At 44.0% G+C, this 25,573-nt stretch overlaps 1 protein-coding gene across 4 annotated transcripts in view; it reads left to right on the top strand.

Annotated features, from left to right (window-relative positions):
* si:ch1073-13h15.3 (inactive all-trans-retinol 13,14-reductase) overlaps positions 1–25,573 on the top strand; it is an 87,303-nt gene that overhangs the window by 29,702 nt on the left and 32,028 nt on the right. For 2 of the 4 annotated variants that reach the window (XM_060939447.1, XM_060939448.1), the window contains 4 exons: positions 20,122–20,363; positions 21,454–21,649; positions 22,074–22,271; positions 22,531–22,650. In XM_060939447.1, coding sequence (XP_060795430.1) covers positions 20,122–20,363; positions 21,454–21,649; positions 22,074–22,271; positions 22,531–22,650 — 756 coding nt within the window. The remainder of the gene's footprint in view (positions 1–20,121; positions 20,364–21,453; positions 21,650–22,073; positions 22,272–22,530; positions 22,651–25,573) is intronic. The other 2 variants (XM_060939449.1, XM_060939450.1) reach the window with 2 other exon arrangements.

Raw genomic sequence — 25,573 nt, 5'->3', positions numbered from 1 at the left:
TCCCACTCTCTCATCCAGTATGTTCCATATGCCGCCTGGTGCAGTGACTGCCACAAGGAAGGATTCGTACATCTGTCGCTAGGAGCCTTGACAAACTACCAAAAGCCATCAACAATAGACTAATCAGTATGTGCATATGCCTATCCAGAAGTCGTCATGCAAACATACTCCGCGCCTATGCCCCTACCATGAACCACACAGATCAGGTGAAAGAAGCCTTTTACGAGGAACTGAACAAGGCCAGAAGAGAAATACCTAGAAATGACAAATTAATAATCCTTGGCAACTTCAATGCCTGCATGGATTAAAGTTTTCCGTCGCTACGATGGATTTCCGTCAACTGGGAGCGCTAAAGGTCAATAATGAGATTGATGCAGAGGCCATTATTAAAAAATTTTCTGTTTCCAGTCCACCGGCTGGGTGAGTGCCGTTTGTGTGGGTGAAAATTTTTTTTTAACGCCGGTTTTCCGACATTTTTTTCAGGTTCGTAAATCTAAAATCGAACTTGACATTTCCGCATTCCCAGGGCTTTCCACTAAGGCTCATACTAGCCAGCCATGACAAATAAGGAGCCGCGGGGGGGGGGAGTGTGTGTGTGTGAGAGAGAGAGCAGCCCCTCCCCTCTCTGCTCCCTGAGTGCAGCTCGTCGCCTTGGTAACGGTGCTCAGGGGCAGGGAAGAGATACAATATGACAAGCAAAGAGCGCTTTTTCTCAGAGTTCCCTCTCCTCGAACAACGCTGATTTACATGGAAACGAAAGGAGGTACCCCTCCTAGAACTGCCACCTTATTGTGGTGGAGGGGTTTGTGTGCTTGAATGATCCTAGGAGCTATGTTGTCGGGGGCATTATGCCCCTGTTAGGGTTTCCCAAGGCAGAGAGGTCCTAGGGGACAGGCCAGACTAAGAGCAGTTCACCAAAAACCCCTATGGAGAAAAAATCCAGGACTGTGATGTTGCCTGGTATGACGCAGCCGGGGCCCCACCCTGGAGCCAGGCCCGGGGTTGAGGCTCGTATGCGAGCGCTTGGTGGCCGGGCCTTTGCCCATGGGGCCCGGCCGGGCTCAGCCCGAAGAGGTGACGTGGGCCCGACCTCCTGTGGGTTCACCACCCACAGAGGTAGCAGTAGGGGTTTGGTGCAGTGTGGATTGGGTGGCAGTCGAAGGCAGGGGCCTCAACGACCTGATCCCCGGACACAGCGGCTGGCTGTTGGGACATGGAATGTCACTTCGCTGGGGGGGAAAGAGCCTGAGCTTGTGCTGGAGGTTGAGAGGTACCGGCTAGAGATAGTCGGGCTCACCTCCACGCACAGCTTGGGCTCTGGAACCCAGCTCCTCGAGAGGGGCTGGACTTTCCACTTCTCTGGAGTCGCCCGTGGTGAGCGGCGGCGGGCTGGTGTGGGTTTGCTTATAGCTCCCCAGCTCAGCCGCCATGTGTTGGATTTTACCCCAGTGAACGAGAGGGTCACCTCTCTGCGCCTTCGGATTGGGGAGAGGGCTCTTGCTGTTGTTTGTGCCTATGGGCCAAATAGCAGTATAGAGTATCCGGCCTTCTTGGAGTCCCTGGGAGAGGTACTGAGGGGTGCTCAGACTGGGGACTCCATTGTGCTACTGGAGGACTTCAATGCTCACATGGGCGACGACAGTGACACCTGGAGGGGCGTGGTTGGGAGGAACAGCCTCCCCGATCTGAACCCGAGTGGTGTTTTGTTATTGGACTTCTGTGCTAGTCACGGTTTGTCCATAATGAACACCATGTTCGAGCATAGGGGTGTCCATAAGTGCACGTGGCACCAGGACACCTTAGGTCGGAGGTCGATGATCGACTTTGTAGTCGTTTCATCTGATCTCCGGCCCTATGTCTTGGACACTAGGGTGAAGAGAGGGGCTGAGCTGTCAACTGATCACCACCTGGTGGTGAGTTGGATCCACTGGCGGAGGAGGAAGCTGGACAGACCTGGCAGGCCCAAACGTATGGTGAGGGTTTGCTGGGAACGTCTGGCCGAGCACTCTGTTGGGGAGGTCTTTAACTCCCACCTCCGGGAGAGCTTTTCCCAGCTTCCGAGGGAGGCGGGGGACATCGAGTCTGAGTGGACCATGTTCTCTACCTCCATTGTGGACGCAGCTGTTCGGAGCTGTGGCCGCAAGGTCTCCGGTGCCTGTTGTGGCGGCAATCCCCGAACCCGGTGGTGGACACCGGAAGTAAGGGATGCCATCAAGCTGAAGAAGGAGTCCTATCGGGCCATGTTGACCTCCGGGATTCCTGAGGCAGCCGACGGGTATCGGCAGGCCAGGCATGCTGCAGCTCGGGCAGTTGCGGAGGCAAAAACTCAGAACTGGGAGGAGTTCGGGGAGGCCATGGAGAAGGACTATCGGTCGGCCTCGAAGAAATTCTGGCAAACCGTCCGGCACCTCAGGAGGGGGAAGCAGTACTCTGCCAACACTGTTTACAGTGCGGGTGGGGAGCTATTGACCTCGACTGGGGACATTGTCGGGCGGTGGAAGGAATACTTTGAGTATCTCCTCAATCCCATCATCATGTCTTCCACTGAGGAGACTGAGGCTGATGACTCAGAGGTGGACTCGTCCATTACCCAAGCTGAAGTCACTGAGGTGGTTTGCAAGCTCCTCGGTGGCAAGGCACCGGGGGTGGATGAGATCCGCCCTGAGTATCTCAAGTCTCTGGATGTTGTGGGGCTGTCTTGGTTGACACGCCTCTGCAACATCGCGTGGCAGTCGGGGACAGTGCCTCTGGAGTGGCAGACTGGGGTGGTGGTCCCTCTTTTTAAGAAAGGGGACCGGAGAGTGTGCTCCAATTATAGGGGAATCACACTTCTCAGCCTCCCAGGGAAAGTTTACTCCAGGGTACTGGAGAGGAGAATTCGACCAATAGTCAAACCTCGGATCCAGGAGGAACAATGCGGTTTTCGTCCTGGTCGCAGAACACTGGACCAGCTCTATACCCTTCATAGGGTGCTCGAGGGTTCATGGGAGTTTGCCCAACCAGTCCACATGTGCTTTGTGGATCTGGAGAAGGTATTCGACCGTGTCCCCCATGGTATTCTGTGGGGGGTGCTTCGGGAGTATGGGGTTCGGGGCTCTTTGCTAAGGGCTGTCCGGTCCCTGTACGAACGGAGCAGGAGTCTGGTTCGCATTGCCGGCAGTAAGTCAGACCTGTTCCCAGTGCATGTTGGATTCCGGCAGGGCTGCCCTTTGTCACCGGTTCTGTTCATAATTTTTATGGACAGAATTTCTAGGCGCAGCCAGGGGCCGGAAGGAATCCTGTTTGGGAACCACAGGATTTCATCTCTGCTTTTTGCGGATGATGTTGTCCTGTTGGCTTCTTCAAACCAGGACCTTCAGCATGCACTGGGGCGGTTTGCAGTCAAGTGTGAAGCGGCTGGGATGAGAATCAGCACCTCCAAGTCCGAGGCCATGGTTCTCAACCGGAAAAGGGTGGCTTGCCCTCTCCAGGTTGGTGGAGAAGTCCTGCCTCAAGTGGAGGAGTTTAAGTATCTCAGGATCTTGTTCACGAGTGAGGGAAGGATGGAGCGTGAGATCGACAGGCAGATCGGTGCAGCCTCCGCAGTGATGCGGTCGCTTTACCGGTCCGTCGTGGTGAAGAAGGAGCTGAGCCAAAAGGCGAAGCTCTCAATTTACCAGTCGATCTACGTTCCGACTCTCACCTATGGTCATGAGCTTTGGGTAATGACAGAAAGAACAAGATCGCGGATACAAGCGGCTGAAATGAGTTTCCTTCGCAGGGTGGCTGGGCACTCCCTTAGAGATAGGGTGAGAAGCACAGTCACTCGGGAGGAGCTTGGAGTAGAGCCGCTGCTCCTCCACATCGAGAGGAACCAGCTGAGGTGGCTCGGGCATCTTTTTCGGATGCCTCCTGGACGCCTCCCTGGGGAGGTGTTCCAGGCATGTCCCCCCGGGAGGAGGCCCCGGGGAAGACCCAGGACATGCTGGAGGGACTATGTCTCTCGGCTGGCCTGGGAATGCCTCAGTGTTCTTCCCGAGGAGCTGGCCGAGGTGTCTGGGGAAAGGGAAGTTTGGGCTTCCATGCTTAGACTGCTGCCTCCGCGACCCGGTCCCGGATAAGCGGAAGAAGACGAGACGAGACGAGATGAAAGGAGGTACTCACAAAATTCTTGCACATTGAGTGCTACAAGGCTCTCATGAACACATTGATGTAATTTTTTTGTCCCTAGTGTAAAAAATGTGGACACTAGAGCGAGTTAAAAACAAGTGACTTTTCTGATTTTGCAGTCACAGCGCTCCCACGTTTATAATGGGAGTCTATGAGGCAGCGCAGCTGTCCTCTCCTTACTTTCAGGCTTCTCATTCAAAAACTGTAAATCCTATCGCTCAGGTAGACACATTGTGTGAATCAAGACAAGTGTGACTACTACTTTTGAGAAAATTGTGTGTGTAAAGTGAAAATTGTGGCTGAAAACACAGTTTAAATGAGAAAGTTAGAGCTTTTTTTTTTAGGCTACCTACCACTGGCGGCTCGTTAATAGGGGCGATTTGGACGACGCACTCCCAAACAGGGAGGGAGATTTTTTTTATCTACTCCTACTACCACAGCAACAGTAGTGTCATTGTCCAATCAGGCTAAGGTCGTGCCTGGTGTAGCCACGCCCTTTTGGTGCGATTTCTGTCAGGTTCAGATTTGCCCCAAAATCTCCCATTGACACTAATGGTGCGTACGTTTTTTTTGAAAATCATGCTCCCTATGCATTTTCTATTAGGTTTTATGTGCTCGCACAAGCAGCGTGCTTACGTCATACGCCTGTTGCGCCGTACAAGTGTTGCCAGATTGGGCGGTTTTAAGTGCATTTTGGGGGGTTTTGAACATAATTTTGGGCTGGAAAATGCAACTTGCGCGGGAAATGTGTGAACATTCTATGAAGATGGAGATGAGTGTTGAGTGCAACAATACGATAGCGTCTCTGAAAGAAGTTCCCTTTAGTCGTCATACCAATGAGGAGAAAACGGCAATCAAACAGCTAGGACCTCCTAGACCGAATTTAAACATCAAGCAAGTGTCTACGAAGGGGGAGAAGACCTACTCAGGAGGTTTTAACAAGAACTGGTACCACCGGAAAACTTGGCGAGCTGGCTGTGATGTAGTCAATGCTCGTTTTTGCTACCCTTGCGTTCTCTTCCACTCTGGAAGTAGCACAGCAGACGGTACAGTGATATCTGATATTTGAATTTACTAGGCAAAAGTTGTTTTTGTGTGTGTGTGTTACCAATGGCAGTTTAACGTTGCCATGTTTTTGTTTTACCAATGGCAGTTTAACATTGCCATGCTTGGAATATTTCAGTAGCCTCAAGTTCTCTCTGACTTGGTGTAAATTAAGCATATTTTCAGTTTTTATATATTGTACAGTATGTGTGTTCATTGGAGCCAGCAGCACCTTACCTTTTTTCCAACTTGTTAAGCCAAGCTGCACTGACTACAAAACCTTGTGTAACCTTGTGTGTATATAGCTAAATAACTAAAGCCTTTTGTGTTCATTGACATGCTTGTAATACTTTAAATTTCCTTTTAAGGCATGGCTTTCTGGTAGTCTGGTTAACACCAGACCATATCACAAGTGAAATATGGTCTGGAATCCGCCTATTGAATTTCTCATAGGGGAGGTGTGGTTTACGATTGTCAACGGCCGTTTATTGGACGTTGCGAATGTCTATCATTTGGCGTATACGTAGCCCATGGCCAATCATGGCAGTTGTACCCGGTGACGTAGTTAGAGCGACGAAGAGGTGAAGAAGAGAAGGAAAGAGTTTTTTAAAACAAGCTTTCGCTCTAAACTATTCAGAACAGTGTCTAAATCTTGATCGAAAGTTTGGTTTGTATCGCTTGCCGCCATGTTAAATGTGATCCGTAAACAGTCCCAAATAAACTACAAGCTTCCGTTTGTCGAGTAGTACGCGTCACCGTCTTTCCACCCCTCCCCACTCTCTGATTGGCTCCCTAACTCAGGCGAGCCTTTAGACCATAGTTTCCATGCTGTCTTTTCAGATCAGAACGATTGTGCAAAGCAGCATGGGATTTCCCAGGCTAGCTTTCTGGAGGAATTCATTCTCATCTCATCTCATTATCTCTAGCCGCTTTATCCCTTTCTACAGGGTCACAGGCAAGCTGGAGCCTATCCCAGCTGACTACGGGCGAAAGGCGGGGTACACCCTGGACAAGTCGCCAGGTCATCACAGGGCTGACACATAGACACAGACAACCTGCAGAATTTATTTAGAATTATTATTTGTTGTTAAAATGGTGCAATTCCATATAAAAAAAACCCACACATAATTAAGCCTCACATGTTTGTTTGATGGTTATGCTTTTCTTCATCTTTTTCAAAACTTAAATAAATACTTGCTTTGGATTTATATCCTGCCACTTTAATTGCATTCTTTAGAATTGAAGAAATTAGAATATGTTTATAATTAAGAATTTGTGTCTACTTATTACAGAATACTGGAATAATATGATAAAATAAATAAGTAATGTAATATTAATTGATTGTGATGCCAAATGTTTTGCTTTGAAGGCTTCACAATGAATCTTCCTTAGTTTTAGCCTGGCAAGCCAGACTAAATGTGAATATTTGCCACTCGTAGGCAAAGATATTTTTGGCCGCTAGGCGGGTGGGTCTAGTTTACTAGGCTACCTTAGTTTGCCACCTTTAACTTGTTTAGTGTTGCCACCTAGTGGAGAGAAGAGATATTGTCTATATTGATATCTGAATTTACCAGGCAAAAACAAGTTCGGCCAATTGATTTGCTACCTAGGTCAATTTACTTCAGTTCTGTGGACATTTACGGTCCGTGTAGACATAAAGGGGGAAAATTGCCCCCCCTGAAAAAAAATTCAGGAGCCGCCACTGCTGCCTACACTCTAAATTCCTGAGCGCCACTGGTGTGTAACGCAATAAACACCCATTATAAAGTCTGAATTTCTCCAGATTTGCTCATGGTGTTTGATCTGTGACTGATCAAGAAGTATACAATCTAGCAAAAAAGTTGAATGCCAGAGATCCACGCAGGACAAGTTTGTCTACGTTTTAAAGTTTGAATCATGTCTCTAGGTGAAAGCATGCCAGAGCAGAGGATGTTTGAAAAACATTGAAAATGTGCGATTTTTTTCAATTAATTCCATAGAAAATGAATGGGAAATTGTGATTTTTTCGCGACTACGTCGCGAAAAAAATCGTAGAATGCTGAACAAAGTAATAGCATAGCGAGTCCGATCAAGCCGCACTTTTTGATGTATTGTTTGTCTGTGTGCAATGTACGGTTATTGGGTTATTTGAAATCGAAATTTGTACGGAAAATGAAAAACGGAAGAACAAGAGTTTGTTGTGCTTTGCTCCCTATATGGGAGTCAATAGTTTGCAATGCATAGCACTGCATCACTAATAATAAACTCCTGTGCACGCAGTTCCCAGGATTAAATGTATTTTCCACAGACCATTTATTTATTCACTTTACTCAAATACAAAGTAAAATGGCAGCAAATCATCTTTCTTTTCTTGCATATTGCATCATGAGGCGTTCCTGGCTTGTAAATCTCTTATTTTCAGTGCATGACACATTCACGCAACTGAGCATGCTATGAATTAACAATGACAACGGTCTGCAGTGGGGCTACACAATTAAACACTCAGCGAACATTTCTCCATTTGTGTATGCAAATACACTCCAACGACTCAGTTTGGTTTCATTTACAACCAACGGTGTCTTTTGATGCCAGCACATAATTGAACGAGAGAAGACTGGTTTACTGGAGACAAAATAAGCATTATCTCTGCTTCTGTTCCCTCCGATGTCGCCTCCGACAGCCCCGACACACTACTGCCTCCGCCGAGTGCGCGCGCGCGCACACACACACACCACATGTAAGGGCCGCGGATGAGTTACTCTCCCTTGATCAACGAAGTCGGCGGGGAATTTGTGGTTATTATCGGTACAAACAGCACGAATCACAACTTAAATGAGTGCGGTTCAGTTTGACATTATTGTCAGTCCGTTAGATAAACATTTAATTTTATTAAAATCGAAAATTAATATTTAGAGCCTGTGGGCTACAAAAATAATAGTCATTAAAGTAGCCAGCTGGACTTAATTGTGTAGTCGGCTGTATGGCCGGCGCTTGTGGAAAGCCCTGTCAAATCAGCTCTGCGCATGAGCCGTGAGGCACAAAAAAATGGCAGCCACCATGAAGGAAGGAGATCCGGAGTTTTCAAACATTTGCTTAAGTGTGAAATCGCAAAATGGTATTCTAGCGAACAACAAAATAGTAAAGATTCAGAAAAACAAATCATTCAGTGATCATTTTAATAGTGTAATTTCATCCGAACTAGGCCTAATGGTCGATTTAGAACTACAAAAAGTCCGTGTGTCGGACATTTTAAGTACCTTTGTAAAAGTTTTGCAAATGTTGCAGTCAGCATTTAAAATGCTAACAAAGTTTTTGTACAAGTTTCAGTTGATTAAACTGTCATTTTATTATATGTGTCTGCTTTTGTAATAAAAAAGTACTGAAAAAAAAGCAAACACAGCATTGCGATTTCTTACTCATCCATTAAAAAAAATAAAATAAAAAAATCCCTCCCTCCCTACTGAAAATTTTTTTGCTCACCCGGTGGACAGGAAATTGATTTTTTTTAAGGATGGCCAGATCCGAGGAAGAAAAAAAAAGGAGGGGGGTAGGCCCATAGGTCTGACACCGATGTGATTTAGAACTTCACCAAGCTGCTGTGATTGCCTGTTGTTGAACCCTTTCTTGTGCTATGTTTGAGTATATGTAAAGGAATAAGTTGTTGCGCTAGATAGGCATAAATAAATGTGCTATGTTTGAGTATATGTAAAGGAACAAGTTGTTGCACTAGATAGGCATGCATAAATAAATAAATAAATAACAGCCTCCTCTACTGTCTAGTCCCAGGGAGGCTAGGCGTAGGCAGCGAGCCGCGGTGCTCGGCTTGAGTTTCGTTTCTATCGGCGGCTCCAGCCCAACTTTGCACGCTCGTAACTCAGCCAGGGGAGGTCCCAGCCTCCCCAAACTTGGCAGCCAACGGCCTCTGCCCTCTCCCCAATGAACCAGCGCTGCCAGGGTGGGCCAGCCCCGCGCCTCGGGACGCGATTCACCCCGAGGCGAGCCGCGGCACTCCGCATCAGTTTCCTTTTAACGGCGGCTCCACTGATGAAACAATTTGGCTGTCCTACTACTAGGCAACTACTTGCCTACTACTAATACTAGGCCTATTGTAATAGTAATAATAATAATAATAATAATAATGATATTTGCCTATTGAAAGGTGATCAGGTAAAAAATCTAAACAGCCCTGTTGAAGCCGCAGCAAGATCTATGCTATTAAGCCTTTTGTAGGTTAAACAGGCTTCGGCAGACAACGTTCTGGAAAGGCTGTATTTTTCTTTGGTTTGATTAGCCTATGATTTAATCTTTAAACATTATGGTTTCAGCAGTTCGCTTAAACATTGGAGGCTGCAGAGTCGGGCTGCAAGATTTCCCGACACTTGTTTAAGATGCCAAACTTCACAGTAAGGAGAAAATAATTCCACAGTATTTAGTGCCTCGTCAGTCTCAAAAATTAATAGTGAAGGACCAACACAAATTAAGTCCCAAAAAACATCTCATAGGCCTATATTTTACATTTTCAAAAAAGTCCGGAATTGGAAGTCAGTCAGTGGAGTGTAATGAAGTGTCTCATTCACTAAACACAAAAGGTCAGAAAACAGTGGAAGCCAATACTCCGAAGCTCAAAATTCAGGAAAGTGGTTCCGGTGTTGCAAGTGCACAAGAACAGTTACTTGAAAGTTAACCTAATGAATTTGTGCGTGCACGTGCGATTTCATGAAGAACCGGGACAATTGGCATTCGGTGAAAGATTCACACCTATGACTCATTATATTCGCGCGCGCCCTCTCGCCCACTGCTGCTTCGTTTTCCCGATTTACACGAGTGTCTGAAGATGGAGTTTTCAGAAATCTCCACTCTGCCCCGAGTTTGCAAAAGTAACTGTTTTCAGTGACTGAAACCTCCGTATACAGTACCAGTCAAAAGTTTGGAAACACCTTCAAATTCGATGTTTTTATTTTTAAATTTTTTTCCTACATTGTAAATGAATACTGAAGTCATCCAGACTATGCAGCAACACATAAGGAATAATTTAGTAAACTTTAAAATGTTAATCAAACCAAAATATGTTTTAGATTTTAGATTCTTAAAGTGGGCACCTTTTGCTTTGATTACAGCTTTGCACACTCTTGACATTCTCTCAATCAGCTTCATGAGGTAATCACTCAAAATGGTTTTCCAACAGTCTTGAAGGAGTTCCCAGAGGTGCTGAGCACTCGTTGGCTGCTTTGCCTTCACTCTGCGGTCCAACTCATCCCAAACTTTTTCGGACTGACTGACCTTCATATCTTAAAGTAATGATGGACTGTCATTTTTCTTTACTTAGTTGAGTAGTTCTTGGCATAATATGGATTAGAGCAGTACTCAAATAGGGCCATTCACTGTATACCAACTCTACCTCTTCACAACACAACTGATGGTCTCAAACACATTAAGAGGTCAAGAAATCCAAGAAATTAACTCTTGACAAGGCACAGCTGTAAACTGAAAGCCATTCCAGGTGACTACCTCATAAAGCTGACTGAGAAAATGCCAAGATGTGCAAAGCTGTCATCTAAGCAAAAGGTGCCACTTTGAAGAATCTAAAATATAAAACATATTCTGGTTTGATTAACACTTTTTTTTGTTTACCAAATAATTCCATATATATTTCTTCATAATGTCGATGACTTTAGTATTAATCTACAATTCAGAAAATTTTAAAATAATGAAAAACCACTAAATTAGAGGCGTTTCCAAACGTTTGACTGGTACTGTAGGTGTGAATGAGAGGTGCAACCGAATAAATAAATATGCGTCTTTTTTATCCGGCTACATGTAGGCCATCACTGCGCAAAGCCTCTAATGTTGAAATGGTAGTAATATTTGTTAAAATAATAGTAGGCTAATTTCCACATTAATTGGTAAAATGGCACAAGGGATGTGATGGGGGGGATGGCCGTTTTATAAGGGGGATGATTTGAGATTTTTATTTCAGAAGGGGGATGCCTCCACATCCCCCCTCAACTCGAGTACTGCGTATAAGGCCACCTGACATAGGCCCTTCGATTTCCATCACTAGAGCGCATCAAATTACTTTCGGTTTTGCCAGCATGGATGCACTTCTTTTAAATGAAGGCACAGATGTGTCAGACATCGACAAAACGGTAAAGAATAAGTGGAGATGGGCTTGGCGAAATGAAATGGGCGATAATGGCAAGTTCCTGCTGCTGTGCCAAGGAAAAAGAAACAAAAACAGGCATCAGGTGTTGCCAAACTAGATGCCTTTGGCTTCACTGCGAAGAAGCAGAAAAAGTGAACTTTCACTTTACTTTTCTTGTTTCCTGGCTTTATTTCAACAGATTTTCTTATTTTTCTTTCTGTTCCACTCTTTTGAAAGCATGGTTCAAGTTCGACTGCACTTGCACTTTTCTCTGAACCACTGTTATGCATTACTAAAGTATTGTTGAAATAAATTTGCACTTTGCGCTGAAAACTTGATGTTTCATCATTTATAGCCAGTAATGACAATGGTAAAGTCTTGCCTTAGCTTTAGTCATTGTTAAAATTACGTAAATGTACTATAAGTAGGGGCCGAGGGGATAATGGACAACACGGAGTTTAAAATTTGACGCATCACTGATGTGGTAGGGGCCAACGACATGGAGCTTTTTTTCAGTCAGATGATTTTTTTTTTTTGCTTTAATCCATATGCCTGGGTTAGATGCGAGTCAGATGTTTGGAAGAATGTGATAGGTAAACATGGAATAGGGAAGATGAATTCCAATGGGCAGCTTTTTCTAGGAAAGTCCAGTGAACACAGCTTGGCTATCTCTAACACTTTCTTCCAACAGCCTAATAAGCAGAAAACTACCTGGATGCACTCTCGCTCTAAGCAGTGGCATATGCTGGATTATGTCATCATCAAGCAAAGAGATGTCCGTGATGTCATGCTGACAAGAGCCATGCGTGGTGCTGAGTGCTGGTCCGACCACAAGTTGGTCAGGAGCAGAATGTCCCTTCAGATAATTCCAAAGAAGCAGACCAGGAGGAATAAACCACTGTCCAGGAAAAACATCTCAAGTATATCCAAAGCATCCATTCAAGAAAAACTGAAGGTAAATATCCAAAATGCAGCCCTACCAAATGACATGCTGGGAATGGATGCAGAAGGAGCATGGAAACAATTTAGAGATGCCACCTACTCTGCTAGTGCTGACACTCTGGCCTTTGTTCAATGCAAGCATCAGAATTGGTTTGATGAAAATGACCGTGACATCTTGGAATTACTAGAAAAATTACACAGCACACACAAAGACCAGGGCGGCACGGTGGTGTAGTGGTTAGCGCTGTCGCCTCACAGCAAGAAGGTCCTGGGTTCGAGCCCCGGGGCCGGCGAGGGCCCTCCTGTGCGGAGTTTGCATGTTCTCCCCGTGTCCGCGTGGGTTTCCTCCGGGTGCTCCGGTTTCCCCCACAGTCCAAAGACATGCAGGTTAGGTTAACTGGTGACTCTAAATTGACCGTAGGTGTGAATGTGAGTGTGAATGGTTGTCTGTGTCTATGTGTCAGCCCTGTGATGACCTGGCGACTTGTCCAGGGTGTACCCCGCCTTTCGCCCGTAGTCAGCTGGGATAGGCTCCAGCTTGCCTGCGACCCTGTAGAAGGATAAAGCGGCTAGAGATAATGAGATGAGATGAGACACAAAGACCACATCGCCAACAAAACATCCATTGAAAAGAGGTCAATGTACCTCAATACAAAATGTGCTGTCCAAAAAAGACTGCACCAGATGGAAGACAGGAGGTGGGACAACAAGACTAGAGAACTTCAGGAAGCTGTTGACAAATATAAAACAAAACTGTTCTACAAGGGCCTTAGGGCTGTTTATGGCCCAAAGTCCAGTGGTAGTGCAGCTATCCTTTCATCAGACGGGACAACACTACTCACTGAAAAGTCAGCAATTTTAAGCCGCTGGGCTGAGCATTTCAATAGTCTTCTCAACCACCCATCATTGATGTCTAAAGAAGCACTAGATGTGATACCCCAACTGGAGATCCTAGACGAACTTGATGTATCTCCATCACTGGAGGAGATAACAAGAACCATCAAACAGACCTCTTCTGGGAAGTCTCCTGGTCTGGATGGTATTCCTGCTGAAATATGCAAAATGGTGGTACCTACAGTGTCTTGCAAAAGTATTCATCCCCCTTTGTATTTGTCAAGCTGGAATTAAAATGGATTTTTGGAGGGTTAGCACCATTTGATTTACACAACATGCCTACCACTTTAAAGGTGCAAACTGTTGTTTTATTGTGACACAAACAATAATTAAGATGAAAAAACAGAAATCTGGAGTGTGCATAGGTATTCACCCCCTTTCATATGAAACCCCTAAATAAGAGCTGGTCCAGCCAATTCACTTCATAAGTCACATAATCAGTTGATTAAGATCCACCTATGTGCCATCAAAGTGTCACATGATCTGTCACATAATTGCTCCGTTTACACGTAGCCGGATATCTATGAAGACGCATATTTATTTATGTGGTTGCACCTCTCATTTACATGTAAACAGAGGTTTCAGTCACTGAAAATGAGTATCTTTGAAAACTCCGGGCAAAGTGGAGATTTCTGAAAACTCCGTTTTTATGCCTGCGTGTAAATAGTGGAAAACGGAGTTTTAGGTTTTCCTGACGTCATGATATGCATCACAGAACAATATTTGCATCAGGCGCTCAATATTTTGGTTTGATGGTCTCATGGATGCAACACGGGTGATCATCCTTTTACATATTTGCAAACACTTTTGGTTTGTTTGCATTTGCAAATAGGACTACAACTGCTTTATGAGGAGCAGAGGAGAAGGACTGCGAGGAGGGTCGCAGTTTTTCAGGCACTTTTCCTCCCACCAAGACAAAGGCTTGCTGCTTATCAACGTCGCCGCCGACGTCATGTCATTTGTATTTTCACAAGTCTGATAGGCTAATATGGCTTTATACTTCTCCTTATACTGTCACATTGTCTCTCTCATCATTTCAACATTGTTTTTCTCCCCGTGCTTCCACGGAAGGCAGTCGCATTCTGTTCTCCGTCTCCCTCCTTTTTTTCCCTGCTTGTGCTCTGTGTCTTGTCTCGTCTGCTGTACTTTTTGGAGAGACTCTTCCTGCATTACTTTCTAAACTAAAAAGCATGGAATTGATAAACTGGTCTCCTAACGAAATTGACACAGTTTTGGGTTCGGGGGAACCCGTTTGTCCTTTCGGAACGTTTGCGGCTGGTTACACGATGGACGCGTGGGAGCGGTGGCGGGTCATGTGCCTGGCGATTCTTTCTGTGGAGGACATTGAAGATATCTACCTATTCGGAACCATGATTACAGGACTTTTGCTGATTGGATTAGGCATTGCCCTGGTATATCGAGGAAATCAGACAATGGTGGCAGCTGTTCAAAGCCCCACAAAGCTGCCCGATATTGGAGTGGTGGGCAAAGCTGTTGGCACTTGGACTGTGGACATTCAGAACTTTAACCACAAAATGGTTGTTATCTCGCAGCAGCTTTCAGCTTTGCAAGGAATACATTTTTTGGAGATCAATTTGAATAGAATGGACAGATATGGACGAGCGGTGAGGACGTGCAAAGACTGCATCTGGAAAGACCAAACAATTCATATCTTATCGACATTCGGTGCCCTGAGACAGAACCGGCCATGTTTTAGGCCGTTGCTGAGAAAACATTTCCCCCTGAAGGTCAATGCCGGGAGACACTCTCATTTTTCAATTTCCTCTCTAACTCTCCGCGGTCGCCATTTTTACTCCCAGTGTGACAAGCGGGTGCATGACCAGCGCCTTCATGGCTGCAGGAGCGGACGGCTGCTTGCTTGCGCTGGATTACCTCCTCCCCTTCCCCCTCCCCCCCTTACCCCTGATTCCCCCCCCTCAAGTCCCATGTTTAAAGTGTACCTGTGTTGTAGTTGTGCTTATGCAAAGGTTTTTTTTAATGTTCCCACACTGTACTCCTGACAGGAGCATAGTGTGTGTGGGGGGTTCTTTTTTTTTCCTTATCTCTCCTCATGTTGTGTTTCCTTTTTATCTTTATCCCTGTCTTCCTGTCCTGTCTACCCTATGTCAATTGTATGTTGTATGTGTACAGACAGGTTGACGGCATGTGACTAGTGACAATAAAGGGCTTCTGATTCTGATTCTGCCACCTATATGTTTGGCATGCTCATAATAGCGCTTAGCCTCGTATCTATGCGGATCCATGTAAATGCAGATATTTTGGAGAACAGTCTGGTGTAATTGTGGATATTTTTGAAAATGGAGAGGCGGGGTTATCCGTTTCTATACATACCTGGGTATGTGTAAACTAAGCAAATGTCTGTAGAAATCAACCTGTTCTGGAAGGGCCCTGCCTCTGCAATACGACTAAGTAAGGAGCATGAGAATCAAGAAGCACTCCAAACATGTCAGAGGCAAAGTTGTGAAGAAGTATGTCTCAGGATTGGGTTTTAAAAATATCCCAAACTTTGAATATCCCAAGGAGCACCATTAAATCCATTATAGCAAAATGAAAAGAACATGTCACCGCTACAAACCTGACAAGAGAAGGCCATCCACCAAAACTCACAGACCAGGCAAGGAGGGCATTAATCAGAGATGCAACAAAGACAGCAAAGATAACATTGTAAGAGCTGCAAAGACCCACAGCGGAGATGGGAGGATCTGTTCATAGGACCACTTTAAGCCATACACTCCACAAAGTGGGGCTTTTTGGAAGAGTGGCCAGAAAAAGTAATTGCTTAAGAAAACACATTTGGAGTTTGCCTAACAGCATGTGGCAGACTCCCCAAACACATGGAAGAATATTCTCTGGTAAAATGAGACTAAAATTGATCTTTTTGGCCATCATGGGAAATGCCATGTGTGGCGCAAACCCAACACCCTGAGAACACCATTCCTACAGTGGAGCATGGTGGTGGCAGCATCATGCTGTGTGCATATTTTTCATCTGCAGGGACAGGAAAGCTGGTCAGGACTGAAGGAAAGATGGATGGCACTAAATACAGGGCAATTCTGGAGGAAAACCTATTTGAGTCAGCCAGAGGTTTGAGACTGGGCCGAAGGTTCACATTCCAGCAGGTCAATGACCCTAAACATACTGCTAAAGCTACACTGGAGTGGTTTAAAGGGAAACATTTAAATGTCTTGGAATGGCCTAATAAAAGCCCAGACCTCAATCCAATTGAGAAGCTGCGGCACAACTTGAAGATTGCTGTACACCAATGCAATTCATCTAACTTGAAGGAATTGGAGCAGTTTTGCCTTGAGGAATGGGCAAAAATCCTAGTGGCTAGATGTGCTAAGCTAATAGAGACATACCCCATGAGACTTGTAGCTGTAATTGCAGCAAAAGGTGGCTCTACAAAGTATTGACTTTTGGGGGGTGAATATGTATGCACACTCCAAATTTGTTTTTCATCTTAATTATTGTTTGTGTCACAATAAAACAAAAATTTTCACCTTTAAAGTTGTAGGCATGTTGTGTAAATCAAATGGTGCTAACACCCCCCCCCCCCCCCCCAAAAAAAAGCCATTTTAATTCCAGCTTGTAATGCAACAAAACAGGACAAACACCAAGGGGGATGAATACTTTTGCAAGGCATTGTATATGTGGAGCAAATTCACCCAACTACATTTGCACTGATATCGGAGAAGGGAGCAGTTCCTCACAACTTCAAGGATGCCTCTTTGTACATTTATACAAGCAAAAGGGCAACCATAACATCTGTGACAACCATAGAGGCATATGTCTTCTTTCCATCACAGGGAAAATACTGGTATGTGTTCTACTTAATAGGTTGATTGAACACCTGGTTGACTCAATATATCCAGAATCCCAGTGTGGATTCAGGCAGGGCAGAGGGACCACAGACATGATATTTACTATGAGGCAGATCCAGCAAAAAAAAAAAAAAAACGTGAACAAAACATGACTCTTTACATGGTGAAATCCACACAGAGAACATGCAAACTCCACACAGAAAGGCCCCCATCGACCACAGGACTTGAACCCAGAACTTTCTTCCTGTGAGGCAACAGTGCTACACCATCATAAAGATGCACTGAAACAAAATCTCAAGGCATGCAGCATCGATACTGACTCCCAGGAAGCTACCCCTTACGATTGTGTGAAGTGGCTACAAACCTGCCTAAAGGGTTTGAAACAAATAAGACAAAGCAGCTTAATGAGTAAAGGGCCAGGAGGAAAGCCAGTGCCAGCACCTGTCTAGACACTAGTGCTATATATATACCTGCAACGCTTGCAGCAAAGTTTCCATTCCAGGATAGGATTGCTTTCCCACGAGAAGACTCATCACTAGATGTCATGGGGTACTCATGTGTTGCCTTCGACATGAGACTCCAGCATCAGTAATTCCTGTCAATAAGTTATAACTCAGGCCAAGATAAAATAATTGTTTTCCAATTCAGCAATTGCCTACTGAATACTAACCTCCCAAAAGCAGAGTGTGGCACAGAGATATGTCGCTTAGTGTGTCAGGTGGGCGAAGTATTCTATCAGGATGTAAGTGCAGAAGATAATTTATTCTTAAGAAAAGTAAAAATAGGCAAACAATCCGAATCAGCGAACATAAATCAAGAAACGGTGAAACAGGCGAGCAAGGCACAAACAGTCAATCAAAGGTTAGGCAGGAAACAACCACAAAAACCAGAAAATCAAGGATTGGAAACAAAGAGAAGCAAACAATATTTCACGATCTGTGAGTGTTTTCCGGGTCTTTATATAGGTGCGCTGATTGCGCCTTAATCCTGTGCAGGTGTGAGTCGTTTAAGGTGTGCATGCTGTCCGGAGTGCGCCCTAGAGTCAGTCTGATGCACACCACAACACGCAGGTGTGACATAATGTAGACAATTGTAATGGAAAGTAGTCCCTAGACTGCAGCCAGTGTACCAGAACAGTGCTAGTTTAGATCTACTCTATTTATTTTATTACCTGAAAGCTCATCTCATCTCATTATCTCTAGCCGCTTTATCCTGTTCTACAGGGTTGCAGGCAAGTTGGAGCCTATCCCAGCTTGTAAATAAACTGCCATGTTATTATGTGACTGGGCTTGTCTATATTCCTTTGGTAGTGATGGAAAATGATGTTTAAAAGTCCTGGCTTCAGCCACTGTGTGTGCACTTCCGGTTTCTGGAGATTCCCTGATCTACATCACAACAAGGCACCGCTGTTCCCGTCTGCACCATTGTGCTGCTTTGGTGTTTTTTTTTTCACTCTTTTATTATCAAAGGCTTATTATTCACAATCACATTGTGGGTGAAAATTATCATATTTATTTTCGTGGAGTCATAGGGAAGAGCGAATTTATTTAGATGTCTGTATTACTTTAACCTCCCCAGTAAGAACATGGTTACAGAAGGTTAATGAAAAACTATACAGTTCAGTGTCATAAACTTATTCTTTGTAAGCAAAAAAGAGATGTGCATGCAACTTAGTTGCAAAAACACCTGAGTAGCCGAAGAACCCGATGCTCCTTGATTATAATCTCACTGAAGAATCTATCAAGAAGTTTATTTAGGAAAAATAGAACTGACAGAGCTTCTTGAACCAATTATCTTTCCTGTCTCCTCTGTTGGTTTGGAAAGGTGTTCTATTCAATAGTATGCGGTAAAAGATGAATGTATTAATGAACACTTTTGCAATTCTGATATGAAACCAAACACAACATAACATTTTTGAAAACAAATTCAGCTTGCACTTAAAATTCACTATAGTCTCCTGCTGTCTTTGCAACCAGGAGGTATAGCTGACATCAGAGTAATGTATATCATATGTCAAGGTTTAAAAATTGTCCCATTGGACAATTTCAAAGTTGTTATGCTTACTTTAACAGAAATGTAACACTTTAACTTCATGTTCTTCATGTTTTCTAGAAAGTAATGTGTAATAAAAACTGATGTACAGTGAATATAAAAAGTCTGCATACCCCTGTTAAAATTGCAGGGTTTTGTGACATAAAAAATAAAAACAAATGAATCAGATTAGAGCTTTTCTCACCTTTAATGTACTGAACATTACTACAGGAATGTACACAGTGGTGTAGTAGTTAGCACTGTCACCTCACAGCAAGAAAATTCTGGGTTCGAGCCCAGCGGCCGACGGGGGCCTTTCTGTGTGGAGTTTGCATGTTTTCCCCATGCCTGTGTGGGTTTCCTCCGGGTGCTCTGGTTTCCCCCACAGTTCAAAGACATACGGTTAGGTTAACATGGGGCGGCCTTAGGCTGAGGTGCCCTTGAGCAAGACACTTAACCTCCGACCGCTCTCTGGGTGCTGTAGTATGGCTGCCCACTGCTCTGGGTATGTGTGTATACTCATTGCTCACATGTGTGAGCATGTGTGTGTTCACTGCTTCAGATGGATTAAATGCAGAGAGGAATTTGACAAGTGTATGTGTGATGAATAAAGTTGTTCTTTTTAAAAGAAAGAAATAGGTTTCTTTTAACAGTGGTGTGCACTGTTCTTCCATCCATCCATCCATCCATCCATCATATTGTAGCTGCTTATCCTGTTCTACAGGGTCGCAGGCAAGCTGGAGCCCATCCCAGCTGACTATGGGCGAAGGGCAGGGTACACCCTGGACAAGTCACCAGGTTATCGCAGGGCTGACACAGAGACAAACAACCATTCACACCTACGGTCAATTTAGAGCCACCAATTAACCTAACCTGCATGTCTTTGGACTGTGGAGGAAACCGGAGCACCTGGAGGAAATCCACACAGACATGGGGAGAACATGCAAACTCCACACAGAAAGGCCCCTGTCAGCTGCTGGGCTCGAACCCAGGACCTTCTTGCTGTGAGGCAACAGTGCTAACCACTACACCACCGTGCCGCCCCATGCACTGTTAAATATTCTTAATATTTACTCTACAGTATATCTGTCTCTACAGGACTTCATTACATTGGTCAGATACATGAGAACAGTCTGATTAAGATTGTCATGGACCAAATCACTGAAGGACAACTGCAGTTTGTGGAGCTGGACAAGCACTTTGATACAATAGTAATAGGTAGTGGAGAGAAAAGCAGGAAATACACAATCTACAGCGGTAAAACTCAGATGATGGAGCATCTGAAGGAGCAGTTCCCTGATGATACTAAAGCTATAGAAGAGTTCTTCAAGATCATGAAGGTAGTGCATCACCCTGATTAGAAAACCTGTTTACATGTATTTACACCAGTGGTGAACCATTACTATTAGAGCTGGGACTTGAGCTCAGCCAAAGCTTAGCCAGACACACCAAAAAAGCAACATGGCAAAGGATTTTGTAAGGGATTAGCAGCAGGCTGCCAGGTAGCTCCGTTGTGTGTAGTTGTCAATGTTGATTTTAAAAGTAACTAAGTAAATGAGATAGGGAAATGAATACTTAAGTCTGAGTGAAAAATATTGTAACAAGCATGCATGGAAGAAGAGTCTGGAGACAGAAATCTTAGTTTCTTGGTCATTAGCCGGTGCTACTTGCTCTTGATAGCACTGGCTTGACCACTTTATTAGCATTCGCTAACACTACTGATGAATGCTACACTGGCTACTTCACTGCCACGCTAATGGTGCTGTATCGTGGTTAAACTCGCATTGATCTTCGAGGAGGCCGAGGGCGATACATTTTTGGTCTCTCAAAATCCATCCATCCATTATCTGTAGCCGATTATCCTGTACAGGGTTGCAGGCAAGCTGGAGCCTATCCCAGCTGACTATGGGCAAGAGGTGGGGTACACCCTGGACAAGTTGTCAGGCCATTGCAGGGCTCCCTCAAAATCTGATAACTTAATTCATCTGTCACTTCCTACATAAACATACACTGCCATAACCTTCTGTCCTGGCAATGAAGTTCTACCCAATGAGTGAGCCAGCTCTAAACTCTTCTCTGCCTAGAGACAACAAACAAAAAAATCTTATTGGATAACACTATTTTAATGTTTTCAGAACAGTAACCCTTTCGTTTCTGAAGCAAATTTGATAGAAAATGAGGCCAAATTAGAAGAGAATAATTAGGATGAAATTATGAAAGAATGAAAGCAATTAAAGAATGAAAGAAATTAAATATAGCATTTGAAATGCTGATATGTTTGGGCCTTCTCTGAAGGCCTGGAAGGCCCTGATGGTTCCCCTCTGATTTACACAGACCTCAAGAGCTTAGAGCAGGATCCTCTTCTCTCAACTTAAGGAGGACCTTTATAATAATAATAATAATAATAATAATACATTTATTTTTCTTCAGATCTCAGCGAGGAAAATACCACTTTTGGCTATGTTAAAGTTGATTCCTCAGTGGGTGGCACTGTTCCTGCTTAAGAGTGGCATTGGTGACCTCTGCTCCTCCATCTTTCGCCTTGTAAGCACTAATGCCACTGCACTTGCTGAAAGTCTGACCTCCAACAAGGACCTCCACATAATCTTCAACTATTTTTTCTATGGTGAGACACTGCTTTTTAACTGGAAAGTTTATTGGTTACATGGTGGTGCAGTGCAGCGGGTACAGCTGTTGCCTCATAACTCCAGGGTTCTTGGTTCCATCCTGAATTCAGGCTACTATTTGTGTGGAGTGTGCAGGTTCTCCACACTGTCCAAAAACATGTTGGCAAGGTAGATTGCTATGATAAACTGGCACAAATTATTAGAGATCATATCTGTATTACAGAGGTAATGTTAAGGTCATGAGTGGACATAAGCTAAAAGTGTTCAACATGAATGTCTTTTGTATGTCTGAAAGAAAAAGGTGATTTTAGTAGCCGTCACATTTCCTTCGTATTAGGAGGCAAGCCCCAAGCATGGCAAGGACCTTTGAGCCATAAAATTCAAGTCATAAAATTCCTTAGAATAAAGCTTTTTTTTCCATAGGCGTTCCACCCAAAGAATCCAGCTGTATCGTGAATGCTGTGATGTTGCACCACTACAAGCGTGGAGCATACTACCCAAAAGGTGGGTCCAGTGAAATCCCATTCCATATCACTAAGGTCATCCAGAAATTTGGTGGACGTGTGCTGGTCCGTGCTCCTGTAAATCGCATCCTGGTTGACAATAAGGGAGCTGCATATGGTGAGTGACAAAGATGATTATGGACTAACCAAATAATGCACTATTTGCTGCTCCCATTTTATATAGCATATCCTCTTTAATACCTGTATATAATGTGGAAGCAGATATTGTGAAGTACTTTCATAAATAATCACAAATGTCACTGAACAGAAGTCTCTCAGATAAATGGTGTTCAGGACAGAACAGTTATAATATAGCTTAATTTTCCCTTTATAAAACTAAATGTCTGGAACACGCAGTAGTTGTCATTTCCTTACAGGCGTCACTGTGGAAAAAGGCCAAGAAGATGTGGAAGTGCGGGCTCCTGTTATCATCTCCAACTGTGGGGTCTTCAACACCTTCCAGAAATTACTTCCATCACATATACAAACCAAACCAGGTCAGCTCTTCCACTGATAGTTCTTTTATATACAGTACTGTGCAAAAGTCTTAGGCACATGTAAAGAAATGCTATAGACCAAAAATGGCTTAAAAAAATAATGAAATGAAATGTTTCAACATTAAAAAAATACCATAAACAGCAGTAAATCATCATAAATTACAACCCCTATTCCAAAAAAGTTGGGACAAAGTACAAACTATAAATAAAAACAGAATGCAATAATTTACAAATCTCAAAAACTGATATTGTATTTACAATAGAACATAGACAACATATCAAATGTCAAAAGTGAGATATTTTGAAATTTCATGCCAAATATTGGCTCATTTGAAATTTCATGACAGCAACACATCTCAAAAAAGTTGGGACAGGGGCAATAAGAGGCTGGAAAAGTTAAAGGTACAAAAAAGGAACAGCTGGAGGACCAAACTGCAACTCATTAGGTCAATTGGCAATAGGTCATTAACATGACTGGGTATAAAAAGAGCATCTTGGAGTGGCAGTGGCTCTCAGAAGTAAAGATGGGAAGAGGATTACCAATCCCCCTAATTCTGCGCCGACAAATAGTGAAGCAATATCAGAAAGGAGTTCGACAGTGTAAAATTGCAAAGAGCTTGAACATATCATCATCTACAGTGCATATCATCATCAAAAGATTCAGAGAATCTGGAAGAATCTCTGTGCATAAGGGTCAAGGCCGGAAAACTATACTGGGTGCCCATGATCTTCAGGCCCTTAGATGGCACTGCATCACATACAGGCATGCTTCTGTATTGGAAATCACAAAATGGGCTCAGGAATATTTCCAGAGAACATTATCTGTGAACACAATTCACTGTGCCATCCACCGTTGCCAGCTAAAACTCTATAGTTCAAAGAAGAAGCCGTATCTAAATATGATCCAGAAGTGCAGACGTCTTCTCTGGGCCAAGGCTCATTTAAAATGGACTGTGGCAAAGTGGAAAACTGTTCTGTGGTCAGACGAATCAAAATTTGAAGTTCTTTATGGAAATCAGGGACGCCGTGTCATTTGGACTAAAGAGGAGAAGGACGACCCAAGTTGTTATCAGCGCTCAGTTCAGAAGCCTGCATCTCTGATGGTATGGGGTTGCATTAGTGCATATGGCATGGGCAGCTTACACATCTGGAAAGACACCATCAATGCTGAAAGGTATATCCAGGTTCTAGAGCAACATATGCTCCCATCCAGACGACGTCTCTTTCAGGGAAGACCTTACATTTTCCAACATGACAATGCCAAACCACATACTGCATCAATTACAGCATCATGGCTGCATAGAAGAAGGGTCCGGGTACTGAACTGGCCAGCCTGCAGTCCAGATCTTTCACCCATAGAAAACATTTGGCGCATCATAAAACGGAAGATACGACAAAAAAGACCTAAGACAGTTGAGCAACTAGAATCCTACATTAGACAAGAATGGGTTAACATTCCTATCCCTAAACTTGAGCAACTTGTTTCCTCAGTCCCCGGACATTTATAGACTGTTGTAACGAGAAAAGGGGATGTCTCACAGTGTTAACATGGCCTTGTCCCAACTTTGAGATGTGTTGTTGTCATGAAATTTAAAATCACCTAATTTTTCTCTTTAAATGATACATTTTCTCAGTTGAAACATTTGATATGTCATCTATGTTCTATTCTGAATAAAATATGGAATTTTGAAACTTCCACATCATTGCATTCCGTTTTTATTTACAATTTGTTCTTTGTCCCAACTTTTTTGGAATCGGGGTTGTAAACAAAATCAATATTTGGTGTGAGATGACCCTTTGCTTTTAAAAAATAGTAGTCTCCTGTACAATGAGTGCAGTTTTATAAAGAAATGAACTGTAGGTTTTACTGAGCATCTTGCAGAACCAGCCACTGTTCTTCTGGACACTTTGACTGTCACACTTGTTTCTTAATTTTGCAGCAAAACCCAGCAGCCTTCATTATGTTTTCTTTTTTCATCTGAAAAGTGGTTTCTTATGTAATATGCTGCTCAAACAAACTTTTTTTCTGGAACCTTTAATTATGTACATGAAAATGAACATTCAGAACTCCAAAATGTTTTTATACTGACTCAATAATGTAGAAATCATAAAATTGAAATGTATAACTGTCAGTAAATCTGCTGAAAACACACAAACTACAAACATGGACACTCAGAACTACAAGCCCCAAGAACCACAGCGCCCTCTGGCACCCGAGTATTAATTACAGCTGTCATGCATTCCCCTAATCAGCACCCCACCTACTTAAGACACTCTCACACTACACTCCAGTGTGAAGTATCGTCCTGTTTGCCCAGTACATACCGAGCCTTGTATTCTCCTCTTTGGTGCTCTGTTTTCTGACATTTGCTTGCTTAATTCTACTACGACTTCTGTCTCGCCTATTCCATATTGTTTGCTGAACGCCCAAGCCTCACTTGTTTCCTGACCTCGCTTCTGTCTACCATTTTGGCTTTGTCGATGTAACACTTCCTGATGTGGGTGGAGCACAGAAGCACGGCAGGCGAGAGTTGATGTTTATACAAAATACTTTTATTCAGGCTTTTCAGCTTGCTTTCTATCATCCATCACTCACTCACTCGTGCATTGTGGTTGGGGAGAGAGCTTCCTTTCTCTGCTCTCTCTCTCCTTTTATGCTCTGTCCCTGTAACACACAGACACACACACACACACACACACTAATTGACAGCAGGTGGAATGACTTAGCCACTTACCTTCCCCGACCCCGCCCTCCATTCACAGACTGCTGCTTGGCCATGCCCCTGCTGCCACATACCTCCACCGCCCGGCTCAGGCCGGGGAGCCATCCGGCCTGAAGCTGACTTCCCCCCTGATGGGACAGGAAGTCCGCCATCACCATCTAGAATAGAATAGAATAGAATGCCTTTATTGTCACTATACA

This window comes from Neoarius graeffei, chromosome 14 (genome assembly GCF_027579695.1).
Source record: "Neoarius graeffei isolate fNeoGra1 chromosome 14, fNeoGra1.pri, whole genome shotgun sequence".
Taxonomy (NCBI): domain Eukaryota; kingdom Metazoa; phylum Chordata; class Actinopteri; order Siluriformes; family Ariidae; genus Neoarius; species Neoarius graeffei.
This window is presented reverse-complemented; position numbering and strand designations above follow the sequence as displayed.